This window comes from Vulpes vulpes, chromosome 13, assembly GCF_048418805.1.
Source record: "Vulpes vulpes isolate BD-2025 chromosome 13, VulVul3, whole genome shotgun sequence".
NCBI classification, from domain to species: Eukaryota; Metazoa; Chordata; class Mammalia; order Carnivora; family Canidae; genus Vulpes; species Vulpes vulpes.
In genome coordinates, this window is record NC_132792.1 from 60,442,805 (window position 1) to 60,464,116 (window position 21,312).

The window sequence follows — 21,312 nt, forward strand, 5'->3', positions numbered from 1 at the left end:
AGTGCTTACGGTCAGCACTGTTCAGGCACTGATAAGGCATCAGTGAAAAAAAAAAAGGTCCTTGTTCTCATGGACCTGATATTCCAGTGGGAGAGACAGAGAATAAACAAACAAATGTATTGCCACATGGTGGTACTTACCATAATGAAAACCCCAGCCAGAGCCAGGTGATGAAGAGTGATGGAGTGGGAGAGGTGAGGGGTGTCATGTTTAGATATGTGGTAAGCTATGGCTTCTCTGAGGAATGATATTTGAGTATAGATCTGAAGAGGTAAGGGAGTGAGCCACATGGTATGTGGGAGAACAGCATCTGATTGGCCTGGGTTGGTTACCTGTCTACCAATGAATAATGGAGGACAGGGCCCCATGAATGGCAGGCCATTGAGGCTGTGCAATGAAAGGTGGATCGTTCCTAAAGGAAAATGGAATTGCTTTTGCCAAGAGAAAGGATCATAGAGACTGAACAGATAGAAAAGATGTCCACCCAGTTGAATCTGCCCATAAATGAAGAGAATGAATGAGAAGGAGAGTTTTTTGTTCTCCCAAGAGCTAGGGACAGCAGGAATGAGGTGGAAGGAGAGGACTTTGGCAGTAATGGTGGCTGGGACTTCTGATTACATTCCAGTAGTTGATACAGAAGGAGAGAGGGAGGAAGGGAGAGTGGGGGAGACAATCAAGTGCTCAGAGTTGAGCCTAAGGACTAGTGCTCTGACTTCCCATTCTCAATGTCATGGCCTTTCCTCAATCACACAGTGGAAGTGACTTGTTTCTCTACTACCATGTGGACAACAACAGCAAGAGCATTTCTAAATACCACTGAATGGTAGGGGAAGCTGTTGCAATGCTGTCATCCATCCCCACTGTCTCAGCAGTGGAGAGGAGAGCAACTTGGCAGCCTGCACAAAGCTGGGTACCTAGACCCCTGGGTGGGACTATTTTGAGTTGATGGTGGTCACTCTTCTTTGAGGTAGTTGCACCACTAGGTCAAGATCACTTGTAATTCCCTAAACAGGCCATGCACTTCCAAACTTGCACACTTTTGCCCATATGGGTTCCTCAGCCTCTAGTGTCCTTTTCCCCTCATTTTTGCAGGCTTATGTCAAACGTCATCTTTTCCGTGAAGGCTTCTCTGGTCCTCCCTCCTCATCTAGTTGCTATGAATCATTCCTCTCCCATGGTCCATGGCATATTTCTGGTGCTTGTTGCACTTATTCACTGGGTCTTGAATCATAGTTGGTTTTACCTGTTCCTCTTCTGGATGACTGTGCCCATCTTAATGATCTTTGCAATGCTACCTCCTTGTCCCAGGGCCAGGCATCACAGAGCACATGGATGAGTAAGTGACTTCTGATCTGGCAATGTGGAGCCCTATTCACTATTTGGGATTGAGGCTTGGAAGGAGGTGACTAGTGATCTGTGATACTAGGATCTTTGCTGATTTTGATTGGACCCCTGGTTTCTAAAGTCCAGCAAGACTTGTGGCTGGCTGGTCACTATTAGGAGTTCTGGAATAATTTCTTGTGATTCAGGAGTAGGTTAAGTTACTGAACGTGGACTCTGTAGAGTTCAGAGAGCTGTTCCCCTAGTTGCTTCTGACCCCACAGAACAACCCTATTTGAGATAATACCAATGTAGTCAAGTTGGGTTTTTGTGATCAGGAAGGAGGAGTGTCTTTTAACTCTGCCAGAAATGGAGGTGTCAGCTTCAAGAAGGGACAAAATAGGTGCAGGCAAGCTTTACAAGGATGCTATTAGCTTCTTCTCTCAAGTAGCCATTGGGAAGGTCAACCCATAGGACCCTCCCCGGGCCAGGTTGGAACTGGATGAGGAAGAGCACTATGGTGTATGTGATTTAGTCTATGAGCCTGCCTTGTTTTAGAGTCAGTGCTTATTCATCAGAGATCTGAGACTTAGAACTCACATTTTGTCATTATTGGATCATGTGAGACAGCAGTCATGGGGTCCAGCTAATCAGACATACTATGTGAAAATTAGCCTTGAGCCCAGGGGAGAATTAACCCTGAATCTTTCAAACTACCATCCTTAACTGGCTGGAAAAAGCCATGCAGGGAAGCTGAGCAGAACTACAGAGACAGTGGGGGAGATGGGCCTGGATGAGCTATGAGGCCAGCTGTAATGAGCTATCACCAAAACTGATCACAAAACAAGCATAATATAAGAGAAGACTAAGATAAACAAAGATTGTTAAAGGAAGTTATTGCCAGAAGATACAAAAGGAGAGAGAAAGCGCTGAATGTGAAAAATAACATAAAATTCAGGAATATAACAAAGATTCAAAATTTAAAACCAAGAGAGTTTATAAAAATAAAAAATTAGCCTAGAGTCACTTGAGTGTCTCAGTCAGTTAAGCGTCTGCATTCAGCTCAGGTCATGATCCCAGGTGTCCTGGGATCAAGGACTGTATCAGGCTCCCTGCTCAGTGGGGAAGCTGCTTCTCCCACTTCCTCTGCCCCTCCACCTGCCTGTGCATGCTCTCTCTAATAAATAAATAAAATCTTAAAAAAATAACTTAGCCTACTATAAATAGGGCTAAAAACGTAAGCAAACTTACTTAAGATATGAGAAATAGAAGGCAACAAATAATTTGAAAGGAAAACTTGATAGTTAATTTTAGATTGAAATTTTTCTGAAAAGTGTTTTAAAAAAGACAAAACACATTCCAAAAAAGTAAGAGAGCAGCAGCTAAAATATTTTATGAGTGAAAGTAAAAAAGTGGTATTAAATTAGAATAAAGGATAAATCTACAGGAGGAGAAAAATGAAAACTGTAAAGGTAAACGGGATTAAAAAGAGGAGTTAATGTGCTTTAGGGATGCTTGGGTGGCTCAGTGGTTGAGTGTCTGCCTTTGGCTCAGGTTGTGATCCTGGGGTCCTGGGATTGAGTCCCCCATCAGGCTCCCTGCAGGGAGCCTGCATCTCCCTCTGCCTATGTCTCTGCCTCTCTCATAAATAAATAAAATTAAAATCTTAAAAAAAAGTTAATGTGCTTTAATGTAAAGAATAAATGATCACAAAATAGGGTGAAAAATTATTTAAAAAGAAAATGAAGGGGATCCCTGGGTGGCGCAGCGGTTTGGCGCCTGCCTTTGGCCCAGGGCGCGATCCTGGAGACCCGGGATCGAATCCCACATCGGGCTCCCGGTGCATGGAGCCTGCTTCTCCCTCTGCCTATGTCTCTGCCTCTTTCTCTCTCTCTGTGACTATCATAAATAAATAAAGATTAAAAAAAATGTTTAAAAACAAAAAAAAAAGAAAATGAAAATGGAAGGTCTAAAGGTAAAACAACTTGGGGAAAGGTAAGTGAAGGAGTCACAGGATGGAGGCAGGAGAGGAGACAGTTATAAGTTGTTGTTGGGTCAGCCTTTCTCAAAAGTTGTTTCTTTGTCAAATTAGCCATGATGTCCATGGTGAGGGCCAAGAGCTGGCCCCATCCTGTTGAAGGAGCCATTAGGCCTCCTTCATTTACTTATTTTTTACTTTTAAAAATATTTTATTTATTTATTTGAGAGAGAGCATGCATACTGGGGTGGGGAGGGACAGAGGGTAAGAAGCAGACTCCCTGCTTAGCAGTGTCTTGACAACAGGGCTTGATCCCAGGATTCTGGGAACATGACCTCAGCTGAAGGCAGACACTTTATCAACTGAGCCACCCAGGTACTCCAAAGCCCCTTTCACTTAATAGTGGCTTCTTAGCTCTACAAAAGCTCACCCAGCTGAGATTGGTTTGGGGTGGGGGATTGTAATCCTAAGATTGGGGTCTAGTTCTGTGCAGCATGTGTAATAACACAAGGTTGATATAATCTTCAGAGTAATAGCCCCAATCAGAAATTGGTGATAGGAAGCAGCTAAGGATTATTAAAGGAAGTATGTCAGAGCCACATGATGACACATCCTTGAACCATAACAAATGTTCCAGTAGAATTTATTGACATAAGAAATGTTTGAGGTATTATATGAAAAAGCACATTATAGAGCAATAAGTACTGCATAATTCTAGCTACTTAAAACAATTATACAGTATATGAATAGTAGAAATATTTATTACTATTATTACCATCATTATCTGGATGGTAGGGATTGTTGGTGATTTAAAACATTTTTTTGTGTGTTCGTATTATATTTTATAATCATTAGAAAAAACCCTAAAAGTTATTTAGAAAGAATAATAGCCACAGGCATATTCTCAGCTTCAGGAAGATAACTCTATACTGGCCTTTGTGTGGGAAAAAAAGGTCTGGATATTCTCTTTTCCCACTTCCATCTGCCCAGGCCATTGTCAAAACTAACTCCTGGATCAGAATTAGGATTCCAGAAATTATAATTTATTAAGGTAATATAAAGATGTCTTCTGTTAAATAGTGTATGCATTTGGCTTATATAAAATTAATATTTAATTAATTACTTGTTAATTTATTATTATATTAATTAATGTTAATTTAATTAATATTTTATTACTTGTTAGAGAATGAATAGGTGATCATTCAACATATAAAAATACAACTTAATATTTCTTCATGTTTGTTATATCCTTAGCACTTTATATGCATAATGGAAGCAGGGATTCGAACCCAGGAGTTTGTAGTCTGTGATTTAACCACTGCAAAGTACTGTCTCCTGCTGTCAAGGAGAAAGAGTTACTTCAAAAGATAAGATATAAACATTTGAGGAAAGAAATAAAAATGAAGAGCAAGGCATACTTAATTTCAAATGAATGGAATCGTCCACGGTTCTCTCAAAGGGAAATGAAGCTGAAATGTGTACAATCCAGGGGGAATGTAGGACAGTCCACTGGGGTGCAGGAGGAAGATTCTCCAGATGAATCTGATGTTCTAAAGGACAACAGCCAGCAGCTAAATAAAGGACATGATTTGAAACCCAAATATAAATACATATACAATCTCTAAAGTTCCTTGCTTTTGGATGCTGTTAACCGGGTTTAACTGTGACATATATGTGGTATGACTGAAATTAGACCACTCTTGAAACTTGGAACTTCTAGATCTATTTCTATTGCTAGTTCGATGGATAGCCTGTACTCCCAGTATAAGCTTCCCATCATGAGAGAAAACCAATGACCGTGTACTCAGATCTGATGAGACACAGTCATAAAACATGAAACTGTCCACTTGATAGCGATTAGCTAATATCTCAAGAGGTGATATACACTGAAAACAACTTTTATCACTGACATCTACTGTTGTTAATAATGACAGGACATTTACAGACTGGGAGTGATGAAGGTAATGAGCAATGGGAACAAAATGGGTTGAGTGCTTGCTACATTGCTTTGTCAGTGAACACCACTGGCAAGATCCCTCCCTGCCTTCCTGGAGCTTATACTCTAGTTGAGGAGGACAGCTGATAACCAAGATGAACAAAGGAGTGTGTTGGGTGGCAACATATGCTCAGGAGCAAAAGAAAGCAGGGGAAGAGTGGGAAGAATGAGGAAAAAGTTTTAAATTTTTAGATAGAATGGACAACCAAGCAAGGCCACAGTGAGAAGGCACTGTTTGAATACCTATCTGGAGGGAGTAAGTAAGGGAATGTACCATGTGGCTACCTGGGGGAAGAGCCTTACACCCTATCCTCCCCCACACGCAGAGCAAGCACTAACACCCCCACATGGGAATGTGCCTGAAAGGCTGAAAAAGAGTAAGAAGGTCAATTTGACTGGAGCAGAGAGATAATAGGGAGTGGTGCCAATGTGTGGGTAGGTCTTTATAACCACACGAAAGGATTTGGGCTTTTATTGCAGGTGAGGTGGGAAGCCACTTGGGAGGGTGTGAGCAAAGAAGTGACATGACCTAGCTCATGTTTCTGGAGGGTTGTTAGGGCTGCTGTGTTGAAAGTTCATTGTAGGGAAGGAAGGCCAGAAGCAGGGATACCAGTTGGAAGGCCTGGAGCAATTTTTCAGATGAGCGACAATAGTGGCTTGGGCCAAGCTAGAGGCATGGAGAAGGAGCTGCTTATTGGATGTGATTTGATGGTAGAACCAGCCGGGTTTACTGATAAATTAGGTGCAAACCATGAGAACGAGGCTGGTGGTAAATACACATTATGCAGAAAAGTACACTGTGGGCAAATGTTTAAAATCTTTTACTGATAGGCATAAAGCACTGGATATATAATATGTCTTCCACTGGAATGGACAATATGTCATCTACTGAGATTCTGAGGAGTTAGAAAAACCACTTAAGGGAGGATGAACAGTGATGGACTTGGTTGGGCCTTGAAGAAAGGGCAAGATTCAGACAGACAGGAAGGCCTGGGGGCACTGTGGGTCCTTGAGGCAAGACAAGTGGCTTTGCCCAGGTCTGTTCTGAGAGTCAGTCTGCATGGAGCCCTGAGTGCAGGCAGTAGGTTTAAAGATGGAAATGGCCACGGGAGGCCAACTTGTCCTATACTTGAACTCCAGATAGAACAGTTTAGACTTTTTTTAGGCAGCTGGGGGATGGGGAGTTTTGGACTGGGAGAATGAGTGATATGAATTTGCATTGACAATTTGCCCCTCTAATAAGCTCTGAATAAGTTCCAGTAGTTAATCAATTCATAAATGTTAGCTCAGTGGCCAGAATGGTTTATTTACTCAGTGGGACCATGTCAACCAGTTATTCTCTATCTCTAGTGTTATATACTTACTGATTTATAGATTTAGCATATGTAGGATAGTTGTGATACTGTATTATATATTGTATAATATATAGTACAATTATATAGATATCTGTGTATACTTACTGATGAGAATGATTCAGTGGGCCTAAGTGTTTGCCATATATTACAAACTTTTTTCTTCTGATTACATAGCTGCATTTTATAAAGCTTTCTCTGTATTTTATAAAGTAGTTAAGGTTTTTTGGTGAATGTTATTTAATTGGTTTGCCATTCACTGTATAACTGTGAGGTCTTGCCAGCACACATCCTGCACACTGCTGCTTGGCATTCCGAGATGCTGCACTCAAGTGCCCCAGGCATAAACAGTATGGTGGAAATACCCTTTTCCCTGTCTGTGTTTGTAAGACAGTCTCTTTCATGCCAGAACTATTTTGGGAAGATGATTCATGTCACATTTTGGCCTCATTACAGTTTTAAGTTGTAAATGGTGCTGGTTTGCCTGGAGGTGTAAACATAAATTTTATCTTCATATGCATATTGGAAAACCTGGGACTGAAAAAGCAGTTTTTCTTCTTGAGTTCCGTTTCAGGCTATAAACAGAGAGGTTAACAAGATATCTATCAAAATTCTAATTTTAATTTTATTAAGAGCATGCTTCCAAAAGAATACTGATTCCTTGTGGCTGTGCTTCCATTCTCCACTTCCAAACACAGATGGAGAAGCCGAAGCACCTAACGTCTTATTGTTACAAGCAGATGATTCTGTAAAATAGATAAACACTGTGCTTTCTCCTTTGAAATAGTGTGAAAAGTGAGAGCAGGTGTTAAATTACTGTCTGTAGTTATAAGTAACAGGAGGTACAAGTTTATTCAAAGTTTATTGAGGTGCAGAAGATAAAGTAAGGTGAAGCTATTCTGATTAGTTCAATTTGCTTTTTGGTAAATATAGTGCTATTTAAAGGATATGGCAAACTGTTATTTATTCAGTGGTTTAAATACATGATGGCAACAGAAATGAGAAATATGTGACCCCTGAGTTTATCATGCTGAGAACACAGAAGTATCCTAAATGTATTTATAGATTTCTCCCCAAATAAGTAATTTTTAACAGGAAAAAAAGTGGTTTTATAGTGTGGCTAGATTTTTCTGTGACTTTCAAGGAATATCGTATCCTATATGAAAATTTAAAAATTGTCAAGATTATTATTTTTTATTTGAATCACAGCAGTGAAAACAGTATAAAGGAATGGCAGTGAATTTATTGTTATTTTTTTTGCTATAAGCCCATTTTGATGGCCAAATTTTTTTGGATAGAATGATACCCTTTCTGATCAACTGACACAATCCCTTTAGTGGAATGTGCTTTAAGAAATTATTTTCTAATTCAGGCTGTGAGTTGGTGTTGTTTGGATCTTTTCCCTCATGCCATTTAAGGAGGTTTATTGATCTTTAAGATTCTTCAATTAACAGTAAACCAAATGCATTGTGAGCTCTTCTTTGATTCCAAAATGGTGATTTGAAAAGTTCCTTCATTCTGCTGGAATCTTCCAGCTGTGACAAGTGACATTTACTTTTTTTCTTTTTCTTCTTATCTTGAGATGATCTTTTATTTATTTATTTTTTACTCTTGAGACAACTTTTATCTTCTCTGGGTTTTCCAGTGACTTCTCATTAACTAGCACTTTCAGATATTTAAATTTAGTCAGTCTGGGGTGGGGCCTGAGCACTTATATTAAAAAAAAAAAAAAAAGAAGCAACTGAAAAGCTGTCCAGAGATGATTCTCATGTTCTAAAAGGATAACAGACAGCAGCTAAATAAAGGGCATGATTTGAAACCCAAATATAAATATAGACACATCTCTAAAGTTCTTTGTTTTTGGATGCTGTTACCTGGGTTTAGACATATATATGTGTGGTATGACTGAAATTAGACCACTCTTGAAATTTAAGTAATATGTTGCTGTATTTCACGTTTCCCCTTCTGTTTTCTCAGCCATCATGTATGTCATGGGAGCACTTGGTCCTGCAGTGGGATATTTATTAGGTGGACTTCTTATTGGTTTTTATGTCGATCCCAGAAATCCTGTTAACCTTGACCAGAATGATCCTCGTTTCATTGGAAACTGGTAAGAATTGTTTACTAAATTTTTCATTCCACTTATTGTTATTGATAGTTCAAGTCGTAGTACCCTTGTAGTTAAAGGGTAGTTAATTTTCTGCCACGGGAATATGAAAAACAGCTAAAAGTCATCTAGAAGGGAGTGGAAGGCAGAACAGTAATCCCCCAGAACTTTCCATGTCCTAAAATCTCTGGAACCTGTGAATGTGTTGGCTTATGTGGCAAAAGATACTTAGCAGATGTGATTGTTAAGGGTCTTAAAATTGGGAGGTTATCCTGATGTTGGATGGGAATGGGCCCCAAATAATCACAAGAGTCCCTATCAGGGAAAGAGGGAGGCAAGAAGGTCAGAGTAAGAGAAAGAGATATAGTGATTACAGCAGAGGTTAAAGCAACATCCTTTGGAGATGGAGGAAGGTATGGTGAACCAAGGAATGCTCTCGGGGCTCTAGAAGCTAGGAAACCCAAGGAAATAGGTTCTTCCCTAGAGCTTCCAGAGAGAATTCAGCCTTGCCAACCCACTTGAGACTTCTGACCTCCAGAGCTTTAAGATAACTATAGCTTAAGTTGTTTTAAGCCACTCAGTGTAGAGTAGTTTGTTATAGCAGCAATGGGAAACTAATGCTGAGGGCTTGGGAGCACCAGCTTAATCCACCTTCTTGGGGGTTGAAGCATTTTTTGCTATAAATAGCAGAGTGTAGGGACACCTGGGTGGTTCAGTGGTTAAGCAGCTGCCTTCAGATCAGGGCGTGATCCTGGAGACCTGGGATTGAGTCCCACATCCGGCTTCCTACATGGAGCCTGCTTCTCCCTCTGCCTGTGTCTCTTCCTCTCTCTCCCTCTCTGTGTCTCTCATGAAAAATAAATAAAATCTTAAAAAAAAAAAGCAGAATAGAGGAGAAGTTGGCTGTGTTGGGGCTTTCCTGGGCCCTGGGGTCCTAGCTTTCATTATCTTTTCTGTGCCTTTTAAAAAATATTTTCTTCCCACTTCCTTATATCTGTGTTTCTGCTTTGTCAACCTTCCCGGACAGCCCAAATCTCCAGCCACCCCCCCCCTCCATTGTCACATTCTTGGTGAATCTTTTCACCCGTTAATTGTTTTTCCAACATAGTGCTGGAGAGATTTAGCTCTTCTCTCACTTGCTAGCCCTTAATTGTTTTGCTAAATAAGACTTAGAATGAGAACTCCAACTTTGGATGTTAGATTATTTATCCACTTAGCTGGGACTGTGTTTCAATTCTTCATAACCCTCAACTTGAACAGAAGTTATTTAGTCGTGATAGCAAGCAATAACCAAAAAGTGTTGGCTTCCTGAATTCATTTAACGTGCATTAGTAATAGGTATACATTCATAAGACACGTTCATTTTATAACAGAATAGTTCAGGATTCGAAATTAGTGTCAACTAATTACTTTCAAAAGAGTTTCTTAGAGCACTGTGTTATCTTTGCATTTCATTATAAGATAATCCCATAACTGAAGTACGTGGGAATAATGCTTAACGCCGTCTGTTTTCAGAGTGGTTAAGAAATATTAATTAAGTTACATCACACTTCTTATTTTCATAAGCAGTGCTCTTTGAAGATGGATGTGCTAAGATCTAGATGAACCTGAGCTGGTGGAAAATTCAAATCATACAAAAGGAAGTTCCCTTGTCAACATTAGGGGAATAACACTGGAATTTTAAGTCCTTCACCAATAGTGAAATTTTTGGACTCAACTACTGTTTACTTTGCAGTTCTGAAGTAAATCAGAGCAAGGATTTTTTTTTTTAATTCTCAGAAAAGTAGATCATTAAAATATGTTTGTGAACATTCAGTGTATACTCTGTGTTCTATATAGGTATCCATGAAAAGAGTATGGCAATAAGGGAACATCTAGAGGGAGGGAGAAAAGGGAGGAGGACCAACTTGGGGCAGAGAGAAGGAATGAGACAGGAGATTTAGGTTTACGAGTACTTTATGCTAACTTTTAAAAGTTTTCTAGACATCAGTCCAATTGATGCAAAGCAGAGTAATTAAGAGTCCAGACCTCAAAGCCATACTCTCCAGGATTTAAATCTCAGTCTGCCACCTAATAGTTGTGTGACCCTGGGGGAAGTTGCTTAATATCTTTGTGCCTCAGTTGTTATTGTTGTTGTTTTTTTTTTTACATTTTTAAAAATGTAAATTCAATTTGCCAACATATAGTATAACACCCGGTGCTCATCCCATCAAGTGCCCTCCTCAGTGCCCATCACCCAGTTACCGCATCCCCCCCGCCCCCATCCACCTCCCCTTCCGCAACCCTTTGTTTGTTTCTCAGAGTTAGGAGTCTCTTATGGTTTGTCTCCCTCTCTAATTTTTCCCACTCAGTTCCCCTCCTTTCCCTTATGATCCTTTTCACTACTTCTTATATTCCACATGTGAGTGAAATCATATGATGATTGTCCTCTGATTGACTTATTTCACTCAGCATCAGTTGTTGGTTTTAAAGAAATCCACAAAATGGAAGTGATTGCAGTCTCTACTTCATAGGGTTGTTGTGAGGAATAATGAGTCTATATAAGTGGAGCTTTAAGTAGTTCTTGCGACCTAGTATGTGTTAGCTCTTTTTAAGTCCTTTGAATTTAATCAATGTTCAGGAACTTTTATTTTAATGATCCAATATTAAAAATGGGATTTTATTTATTGAGTAGCACTGTTTGTAACAGACTTCTACCTTGACCAATGGCAGAGTTATTTGATATAATGCTATTTAGTCCAATGCCTAACAGTAATGGTGGATTTTTTCAACAGATACATGCTGAAAGAGTGAAGGAAGGAAATGAATAATGCTAATGTTTATTGGGGGCTTACTGTGCGTCAAGCATTCTACTAAGAGCTTCACAAACATTTTTGTTTGAGTGTCATGTTTAAGCCTTCTATATATAACAACTATATCTAGTCACTGAGATTATGCCCATTTTACAGATGAGGAAATTGACGCACTGATTTGGATAACTTGCCCAAAGCCTCAGAGGCAGTGAAAGCTGGGAAAAGAAACTGAATCCAGAGTGAAGCTCTTAGTCAGTATACTTAACTGGCCCCGTTTTGTGAATAGTCTCTGAGGAATGGTTTGTAAAAGGGACTTAGAGACCTGGCTTTTCAGTTTTTTTTACTGGTGGGTCTTTTCCTAACATATGACACACAGTTTCTGTCTTACTTAGTTTATCTCGGGGTCATCACTGGCCTCGTCACTGTATCATGCCTTTTGTCAATGTACTGAAGACCATTGAAGAATGTGGACCAGTTTGCTCTGCTTTGAAAAAACCCCAAACATTTATACGATTTTCATATATATATATATATATATATATATATATATATATATGCTATAATTCTTCCCCTCCTCCTGTTATTTATTCTTATTCTGGACTACTAAAGTGAATAATGTTTGCATTGAATTTTAAGTCGATGGCTCTGAGTGGAGGTATGGGGAGGGGCTGAGTACAGATCAACAAAACAAAACAAAAAATCACAACAAACCTAGCTACTGTGAATTGATTGATTTGTGGGCAGGCATTTTTTTTTTCAGGCCCATTATATACATTGTCTTATTAATTTTGATGACTCCAAAAAGCAGTTAGTACTATTCCCTTTTCAGATGAGAAGGTTGGTTTGGGAAAGTGAAATAATTTCCCCAGGACCTTAGGGCTAGTAAGAGGTAAAGATAAGACAAAAAAACACATTTATCTGAAGCCTCAGCTCAAGAACTGTCCCATATATTATGCCATTTGTCCTGTTGTGGTTTGGGAACTGAAGGGGTTCAAAGGACTTGAATGCAGAACTTGTGGAAAGAGATTCAAAGGTGATAGACAAGCAGGTGCGGATTACTAGTAAGGCCTCATCAGCAGCCAGGTCCCTACAAGGGCCAGATATGATCATAGCTATGTTCTCTGCAGACTTTTAAGAAAAAAAAAAATATTTATATTTATATATTTATTTATTTATTTATGATTTTCTTTATTTATTCATGAGAGATGAGAGAGAGAGAGAGAGAGAGAGAGAGAGAGAGAGAGAGAGAGGCAGAGACACAGGCAGAGGGAGAAGCAGGCTCCATGCTGGGAGCCCGCTTGGCAGAGTTGGACTCTGACCTTGGACTTGATCCCGGGACTCCAGGATCATGCCCTGGGCTGAAGGCGGCGCTAAACCGCTGAGCCACCTGGCTGCCCCTAAGAAAAATATTTAAACCTATCTTATTGTGTTTATTTATTCGGGAAATTTTTTGAATACCTGATCTATATCAGTCACCGAGTTCTTGGTTATATATTGAATAATTGAAATTAATAGAAGTCTGTCTACTCTGAGCAATCTTCTCAAAATAAAGCCTTCCTCCCCCAGCAATTGTTTAAGATTCTTTATTTGATATACCTTTAAGTATCTTTGAAAATAGCACAGTGGACTATTAATGACTGATTCATGGAATTATTTATTTATAGCATTCATAATCTATACCACATGATCTAACACTTAATTGTACACATTCTTGCATTTCTTGGAGATTGTTTCTTATACTTGTAGTTCCCTTACAAGTAGGTTGTAAGTTCTTGAAGACAGTGATCAAATATAAATGTCTTCAGTGGCCCTTATGGTTAAGTATTGTAAGGGTTAGCTAAGAGGGTCAATATATTCTTAAGTGTTTGCAGAAAAATATTTGAATGCCACTAGTAATTTAAAATACCTTTCACATGAGGTATGAATGGTTTTCTTCTAAGAAAAACATGTCTGTTTTGGCCCACAAAACATGCTGTAGAGTCTATATTATTTTTCTATTATATTTATGAGTTATAGACTTATTTTAATATTTTTTGACTTATGAAATGCACATTATAGCAGAACTAACAAATTCTAGTCAATTACTAATTATAATGTTCATTATAAAACTAGTATGACTATCGGGTAGATTTCTCATTTATAACCTAGAAAGGGAAAAGTCCTATGTTTTCTTAGTTTGTCCAACTTCCTACTGCTTTACAATTGATGAAGGTGAAAAGTTCTCCCTGGAGAATTTTATTACCATGAACATCTACTTTGCTAATTTGTTCTCACTCATAATGCAAAAGCCATAAATGCTATTCACATTTCCCAATTTTTTAGGTGGAGTGGATTCCTCCTTTGTGCCATTGCAATGTTTCTTGTGATATTCCCAATGTTTACTTTTCCAAAAAAGCTTCCTCCTCGACACAAGAAAAAGAAAAAGAAAAAATTTTCTGCTGATGTTGTTAGTGATGATGATGTTATGAAGGAGAAATCAAACAATAGTGAACAAGTGGAAAAAAAAGTTTCTTCTATGGGATTTGGAAAGAATGTCAGAGGTAAAGTATATATTTTTTGAGTGAATATGTGCACAGTATTTTGTTTTATTTTACTTTTTTGCACGTGCTATTTTAGATCAGTGCTACTCAAAGTATGGGTCCTGGTCAGTGTTGCCCACCAACTGTTATTGGCCTGTGACAAGATAAGTACTGAAATTTTGAGTAAGCATTGGGGAACTTTTAAATTTTACAATAATTTTATGCCTATCAAATCTCATAATAATAATAATGAGCTGGGCTTACATTTTGTGTTTTAAAATTTTTGTTTTCTTATAATTCATCTTTAATATATTTTGCAAAAGTACCAGTACATGATAGACTGGAAATATTAATTTAGAAATGGTTCTTCATCACAGATTGCTTGAGAAGCACTGATTTAGATCCTAAAGATTCAGATTTTTATATATGTCATTTACTGTCTCAAGAGTGATGTCTGATTTTTAAAATATTGCATTGTATGATGAATGGTTTGTTTCAGGGGAATGATGGGTTTGTTAGTGTGTCCTGATCCTCACCTAAATATAAAATCTACCATGAGACAGCAATCTCATTCAGCAGTGGCTCTGTTAGATGTTTGTAAGTGGCCATAGAGAAGAGTAGCCAAGGAATAGCCTCTGAATATCCAGAAAGTTTCAGTGATGTGTACTTGTCTATTTTTTCATTTTTGTCTTAAAAACAAGGACTTTATTAAAACTAGGTTAGGTAAGCCCAAATCTAAATAATTTAAAGTAATTTTAACCATGCAATATTGTTCAATGTATAGTATATCTATTGAGTGACAGTAAGTCTGTAATCCAAGAAACCTATAATGCTACATCCCCATTAATTTCAGCCTATTTCCTAAATTCTCTGAATTGATTTTTTTTTTTTTAAATTAGGAAGCATAATATTTACCAAGTGCTTACATGAGTTAAGGTTGTTTTAGGTAAAATTTACCTAGACACCTTACCGACTAACTTTATCGTTGACTGTATAAATGCTAAAGCCAAAGAGGAACATTTCCGGCCTAGAAGGATGTTACTAATTTATTATGGAATGTCCCTGCAGCCAAAGAAAAATGATCTTTAGATTGGACTATTTTTAGGACTATATTTGTTCAAAGCAAGTGAAGTCACATTTCTTTGAAAATGCTCCTTCCCAGTTATGTTTTAGATCTGCCTCCCCTACCTGCCCTCCCCCACCCATTATTTTGTGACGGTGTGTACTTTTGGGACTGCAAAAATTACATTTGCTCTAATACTGTCAAGGATTCTTTAGATGCTAGTGTGGACTGAGCTCTTACCATGTGGACCAACCCATCATTTTTCTTGGATGTCTTACGGGTCATACAGGCTATTACCAAAGGAGTAATTTTTTTTTTTTTACAACTCAATTGAGAGCAAGTTTGATATTAAAGAATTTACAACACAGGAGTAGACTTAGAGTTTAATTTATGAAGAATATAAAGTAGACTGAAGGGGAGAAATCCCAGATGTAGGTAAGCTAAGTTGTGTATACTTATAGCTTAGGGGCAGATGGCTTGAATGTGAAATATATGCTCTGTTGGATAGTTGAGATAAGTAAGAGAAGACTGGTGTCAAACACCAATGATGGATATGACCTTACAGGGAGATGGCATGCCTTTGGAGGATAAAGTGTAGACAATGATGTTAATGACCTGTCTGCCTCTGGGACCTTATGGTCTTCCCGGTGGAGGCCTGCTGACTGCTGGTCCCTGCCTGAAGGTCTGCAGATCTTCCTTGCCTGAAGGTTTTCTTTGTGGGCTGGGAAGCCTGTTGGCTCCTGCTCGAGGCTGGCATCAAGTGCCAAGGAATTAACACTCTCCCACCCTCACACAGCAGTCTTAACCACTGACTGATGAACACCCCAGTGTTGATGGGTGAGACAGTTTCTGAGTTATATTTATTTCTACATCCCTCGTAGGCTGCTCTTGCTTCACGTGCATCACATTTGCATTCCCTGAAGGGCATTTTCTGAGCCTCCCAAATAAACTGCATGGACTTGAATCTTTGATTCAGGATCTACTTCTGGGGGGAAGGGCACCTTAATTAGGCATGCAGGTTCAAAAGCTGTCATGGAACTTTAAGATTGTTTTTCCAAATTGAATCTATATACTGTTTTATTGCATATTATCTTGTACTGCTAGGGATTTCTCTTCTCCACCTTTTCTAAGCTCAATATGATAGATTAGGATGTTATTTTCTTTTAAAGGAAAGAATAAGAGGAGTCTTTTGGCAGTGATGGGTAGTTGGTTTATAAAATCTGTTTCCTTTCGGATTTTCCTGTCAGTGTTTCTGATACATGCTCAGCTTTTTCATCCTCTGCCTTCATTGTGATGACTGATCTCATGTCTGCATCTAAATCTCCCGATTAGGACATGGAGCTAGTTCATTTTTTACTTTCACTTGCACTGAATTTTCTAATTGTATTTAGACTGGAACGTCAAGAACCATTTTCTCCTGTTAGAAAGGAATCCTGTTGTAATGGGAGTATAAAGTGCAAATGTTTTGCTAAAAATGATTCAAACGATATTGTTGATGTAGGAATAATGTTTGAATACAAAAGTATTTAAAATTAATTCATATTTTTATCTTATACTTATTGATTTCTTCCAGATTATATAATACATATCGCTTATAGGATATGACAGTCTAATATTTAATCTGATTTTCAAAAGGACAAATTAAATCTCTGGGAGTCATTCAACTGTTGACATAATTTTTTACTACAAAATTGAGATTCATCATTAAGGCCTTGAATTAAAGAATTGTTGCTAAGGTTTCATTTTGAGTTAAATCTGAGTTTTTTTTTTTTAAGATTTTATTTATTTATTCATGAGAGACACAGAGAGTAGAGAGACAGAGAGAGAGAGACACAGGCAGAGGGAGAAGAGGCTCCACACAGGGAGCCCGACGCGGGACTCGATCCCAGGTCTCCTGGATCACACCTTGGGCTGAAGGTGGTGCTAAACTGCTGAGCCACCCAGGCTGCCCTAAATCTGAGTTTGATTCTCAGGTCCTCTTTTCCCTTGTCCTGCTTTCTGGAGGGGCCGGGGGTGGGGGGGGCTCCTTTAAGGCTTTATTTCATATTCAAAATTTGGATGCCAGTATTAGCTTCTTCAGAGAGGAGGTGGCAGGATGTCTAAGTTAATAACTTGTATGTCCTTAAAAAATGATTTGGGCCATACAAATCTACTCTCTGCCTCCACATTTAAATGATAGACATTGGGAAAATCTGACTCAGTGTTTCTTGATTCTTATTATAAATTATGCAGGAATAAGACTGTTTTTAAAACACCACAAAGGAGAAAGTAGAATTTTTAGTGTGTCTGAATCACCTTTCCATAAAGAGATTAGCATTGATTGCATCAAATGTTACCAACAAAAATAAACACTTAAAATATTTAACTGGATCAATTTTCCTGAGGTTTGAGGTAGAGCATTTTAAAGCCTTCCAAATTTAGCTGGGTATCTTCCTAAAAAGAAAACTTTGGGTGGCAGTTAATCATAAGAAAAATTTTATTTTTGTGTCCACTTTTAATCTTTTAACTGCTTAGCATTATTAGTAAGCATAAAATATAATAGGTTTTTCTCTGCTAGACTTTTGTCTGTGTTAGACTGCAACATGTTTATAATCCTAAGTAAAATAGTACTCTGAGATGAGGAACTGCTTTAAAGGGGCTATTTGAAGTTAGGAATTTTGGTCACTGAAGGATTGTGTTGTTATCATTTAATTCAACGACTAAGTCACTCTATAAGAATTCTGTACTCCATGCTGCGGTGGAGATGAAGATGAGTGAGCCAGGGTTTGCCTTCAGGGAGCTTGTAGTCCAGGGAGGGAGACAGGACAAGTACAGATGGAAAGACCATAAATGAGGACAGATGCAATGATGTGAAGTTCAGTGGCAGGCAAGGGAACATCTAGTTGAGGGATCAGGAGAGGTTTCGCGGAGGAGGTGGGATTTGTGGAGAATCTTGGCAGGCTGGGAAAGTTTTAGTAGGTGGAGGTGAGATGGTTCCAGTCAGAGAGCAAAGGCAAGGTCAGATTGTGTAGATGTATTTGGGAATACTGAGCAAGTGTATTGTGGTTGGTGTGTGGGTTGTATGTGGAGATATCTGGGAGATGAGGTTGGGGGGGGAGGGTAAGGCAGGGCCATGTTGTTCATAGAAAGCTTGAGTTCTAGTAGCAGGTATTTGGCAGCACTCCATTCAGTAGAATAGGGAAGGAAAGGGGTAGAAAGGGAGGAGGTGGCCCAGGTAGAAAGCTGTGACAGAGTCCCAGTGAGAGGTGGTGATGGTTTTGACTAGCAAACAAGGAAAGGACAGTCGCCTGTGAAACTAGTTCTCCCTACCTTTATCCTTGTCCCCTCTTGCTTTCAGCTCTGCAGCCAGAAGGATCCTATTAAAATGCCTCTCCTCTGCTCATAGTCCTCTGCTTTTACGGTCTCCTATCTCTCTTTTTAAAAAAATACTTTACTTATTTATTCATGAGAGACACAGAGAGAGAGGCAGAGACACAGGCAGAGGGAGAAGCAGGCTCCCCATGGGGGAGTGGGACTCGATCCTAGGTCTCCAGGATCACGCCCTGGGCTGAAGGCAGGCGCCAAACCTCTATGCCACCCAGGCATCCCACGGTCTCCCATCTCACTCACAGAGAAGTTCTTCCCTGGATGACCTACCAGGGATAGAATCTGGTCCCTGCTTATCTGTTTAACCCCATCTCTCTCCTGCAGCCCCATTTGTTTATTCCACTTCAGCCATATTGGGCTTCTCAATGGTCCTCAAACCTGCCAGCATTGCCAGGCATACTCTCACCTCATGGCCTTTGCCTTTGATATTCCTATGCTGGGAATGTTCTTCCCCAGTTCCCTTTACTTCCTGCAGGATATTACTCAAAGAGTCTCTTCTCAGGGAGGCCTTGCTTACTCACCCTATTTAAAAATCTCCCAACTTCCTCTCTAAAGCTTTTCTAAAGAAATTTTATTTATTTGAGAGAGATAGAGATAGAGAGCACATGTGTGCAAGGTTGAGATGATTGGGGGGTGGGGGTGATGCAGAGGGTGACGGAGAAGCAGACTTCCTGCTGGGCAGCCAAAGCTTCTTATCTCCTGCCCTCTACTTTTCTCCTTAGTACTCATCATTATCTAACATACCATATATTTTACTTATCCTATTGTTGTCTCCACAGTGGGAAAGTAAGCCCCATGAGGGCAGGAGATATTTTGTCTACCACGTTCCTTGATGAATTTGTACCACTTTGTAGATACTCAGTCAATATTTGGTGAAGGAATTTTTGAGAAAGGAGAGGTTATGTCTATAAGATGTGGCAACTGTTGAGTGATGCTAAGTCTGTGTAATCCAAGAAACCTATAATGCTACATTCCCATTAATTTCAGCCTATGGGTTAATGGAGAGGGAGTTATCAAAGGTAGTTTCAGGATTTCAACCTCAGATAATGGGGAAAGGAGCTAGTTGAAAGTGGTAGAAGGAATAAATTCCAAATTTGAGTTGCCCAAGAACATCCAGAACTATTGCATATGGCCCTTTGCTAGGTGTTTCATTTTTGTAAAATTTTTTTATTCTTTTAAATATTTTACTTATTTATTCATGAGACACATTTATTCATGAGACACAGAGAGAGGCAGAGACATAGGCAGAGGGAGAAGGCTCCCTCTGCAAGGAGCCTGATGTGGGACTCAGTCCTGGGACTCCAGGATCCTGACCTGAGCCAAAGGCAGATGCTCAACCACTGAGCCACCCAGATGTCCCTAGGTGTTTTACAACTAGTATAGTATGGAATATGTTGGGGTCACTCCTTGACTCAGCAAAGAGGGATGACCAAATCCACATGCCTGGTTCATGCTATCTTAGCTCTCTTGCATATTGCCTTTGCTCCTTTGCTGACTTACATTTTAGTTTTATATTTACAGCTTTTATTGGAAGCTGTTGCTTAAATTCCCCATATGTGCTGTAGGAACATGCTCACTGTCCTTTATATAAGAACCTATTTGGTGAGAACAGTGGTTCTCAGACTTAGGCTACCTAGGAAGCACCACAAGGGCTTCTTAAAACCCAGATTGCTGGGCACTGGCCCACAGTGTTCAAGTCAGGAGGCCTGGGGTGTGGCCTGGGTATTTGCTCTTTTCAAAAAATTATTTATTTATTTACTTATTTTTAGAGAAGGAGTAGGGGAGGGGCAGAAGAAGGGAGAGGAATCCTAAGCAGGCTCCATGCCCAGCAGGGAGCCCGACGAGGGGCTTCATCTTACAACCCTGAGATCATGACTTAAGCTGAAATCAGGAGTCCGACACTTGACCAACTGAGCCACTCAGGTGCCCTTTAAAATTTATTTTATTTTATTTAGTTTTAAAGATTTTAGGGGATCCCTGGGTGGCTCAGTGGTTTAGCACCTGTCTTTGGCCCCAGGCATGATCCTGGAGTCCTGGGATGGAGCCCCACATCAGGCTCCCCGCAGGGAGCCTGCTTCTCCCTCTGCCTGTGTCTCTGCCTCTCTCTCTCTCTGTGTCTCTCATGAATAAATAAATAAAATCTTAAAAAAAAAGATTTTACTTACTTATTTGAGAGCGAGAGAACGCTCATGAGCAGGGGGGGGAGGCATAGGGAGAGGGAGAAGCAGACTCCCTGCCTCGCAAGGAGCCCAACGCAGGACTCAATCCCAGGACCCTGAGGTCATGACCTGAGCCAATGGCAGCCGCCTACCTGATTAACCACCCAGGTGCCCTGCTTTTTTAATTTAAATTTATTTATTTTTAAATTTTTTTGTATTTGCATTTTTAACAGCTTATCAGGTGATACTGATTCTGGTAGTTTGGAGACCACACTGTGTGAACCACTGCTCTAGAACATAGTGAGGAAAAGCAATTCAATTGTTTCTGCTAATGATGATTATTCAGTTTTTTGCTTTAGTGGCCAGGAAACTGAGTCAAATTTAAAGCCCAGCAAGGATCTTTTTTTTTAAAGATTTTATTTATTTATTCATGAGAGACACACAGAGAGAGAGACAGAGAGAGACAGAGACACAGGCAGAGGGAGAAGCAGGCTTCATGCAGGGAGCCTGATGTGGGACTCGATCCCAGGACTCCAGGAAAACACCCTGGGCCAAAGACAGGCACCAAACTGCTGAGCCACCCAGGTGTCCCCCAGCAAGGATCTTTTAAGATATATTTAGTTATTTTTTCTGGTCATGGTGTTGTGCTGTGTTTACATC

The 21,312-nt window shown here is 39.6% G+C and overlaps 1 protein-coding gene across 2 annotated transcripts in view; it reads left to right on the forward strand.

Moving 5' to 3' along the window:
* The window catches only part of SLCO5A1 (solute carrier organic anion transporter family member 5A1), a 137,616-nt gene that overhangs the window by 41,785 nt on the left and 74,519 nt on the right, over nt 1-21,312 (forward strand). For both annotated transcript variants that reach the window (XM_026015379.2, XM_072734558.1), the window contains exons 2-3: nt 8,624-8,756; nt 13,868-14,085. In XM_026015379.2, coding sequence (XP_025871164.2) covers nt 8,624-8,756; nt 13,868-14,085 — 351 coding nt within the window. The remainder of the gene's footprint in view (nt 1-8,623; nt 8,757-13,867; nt 14,086-21,312) is intronic.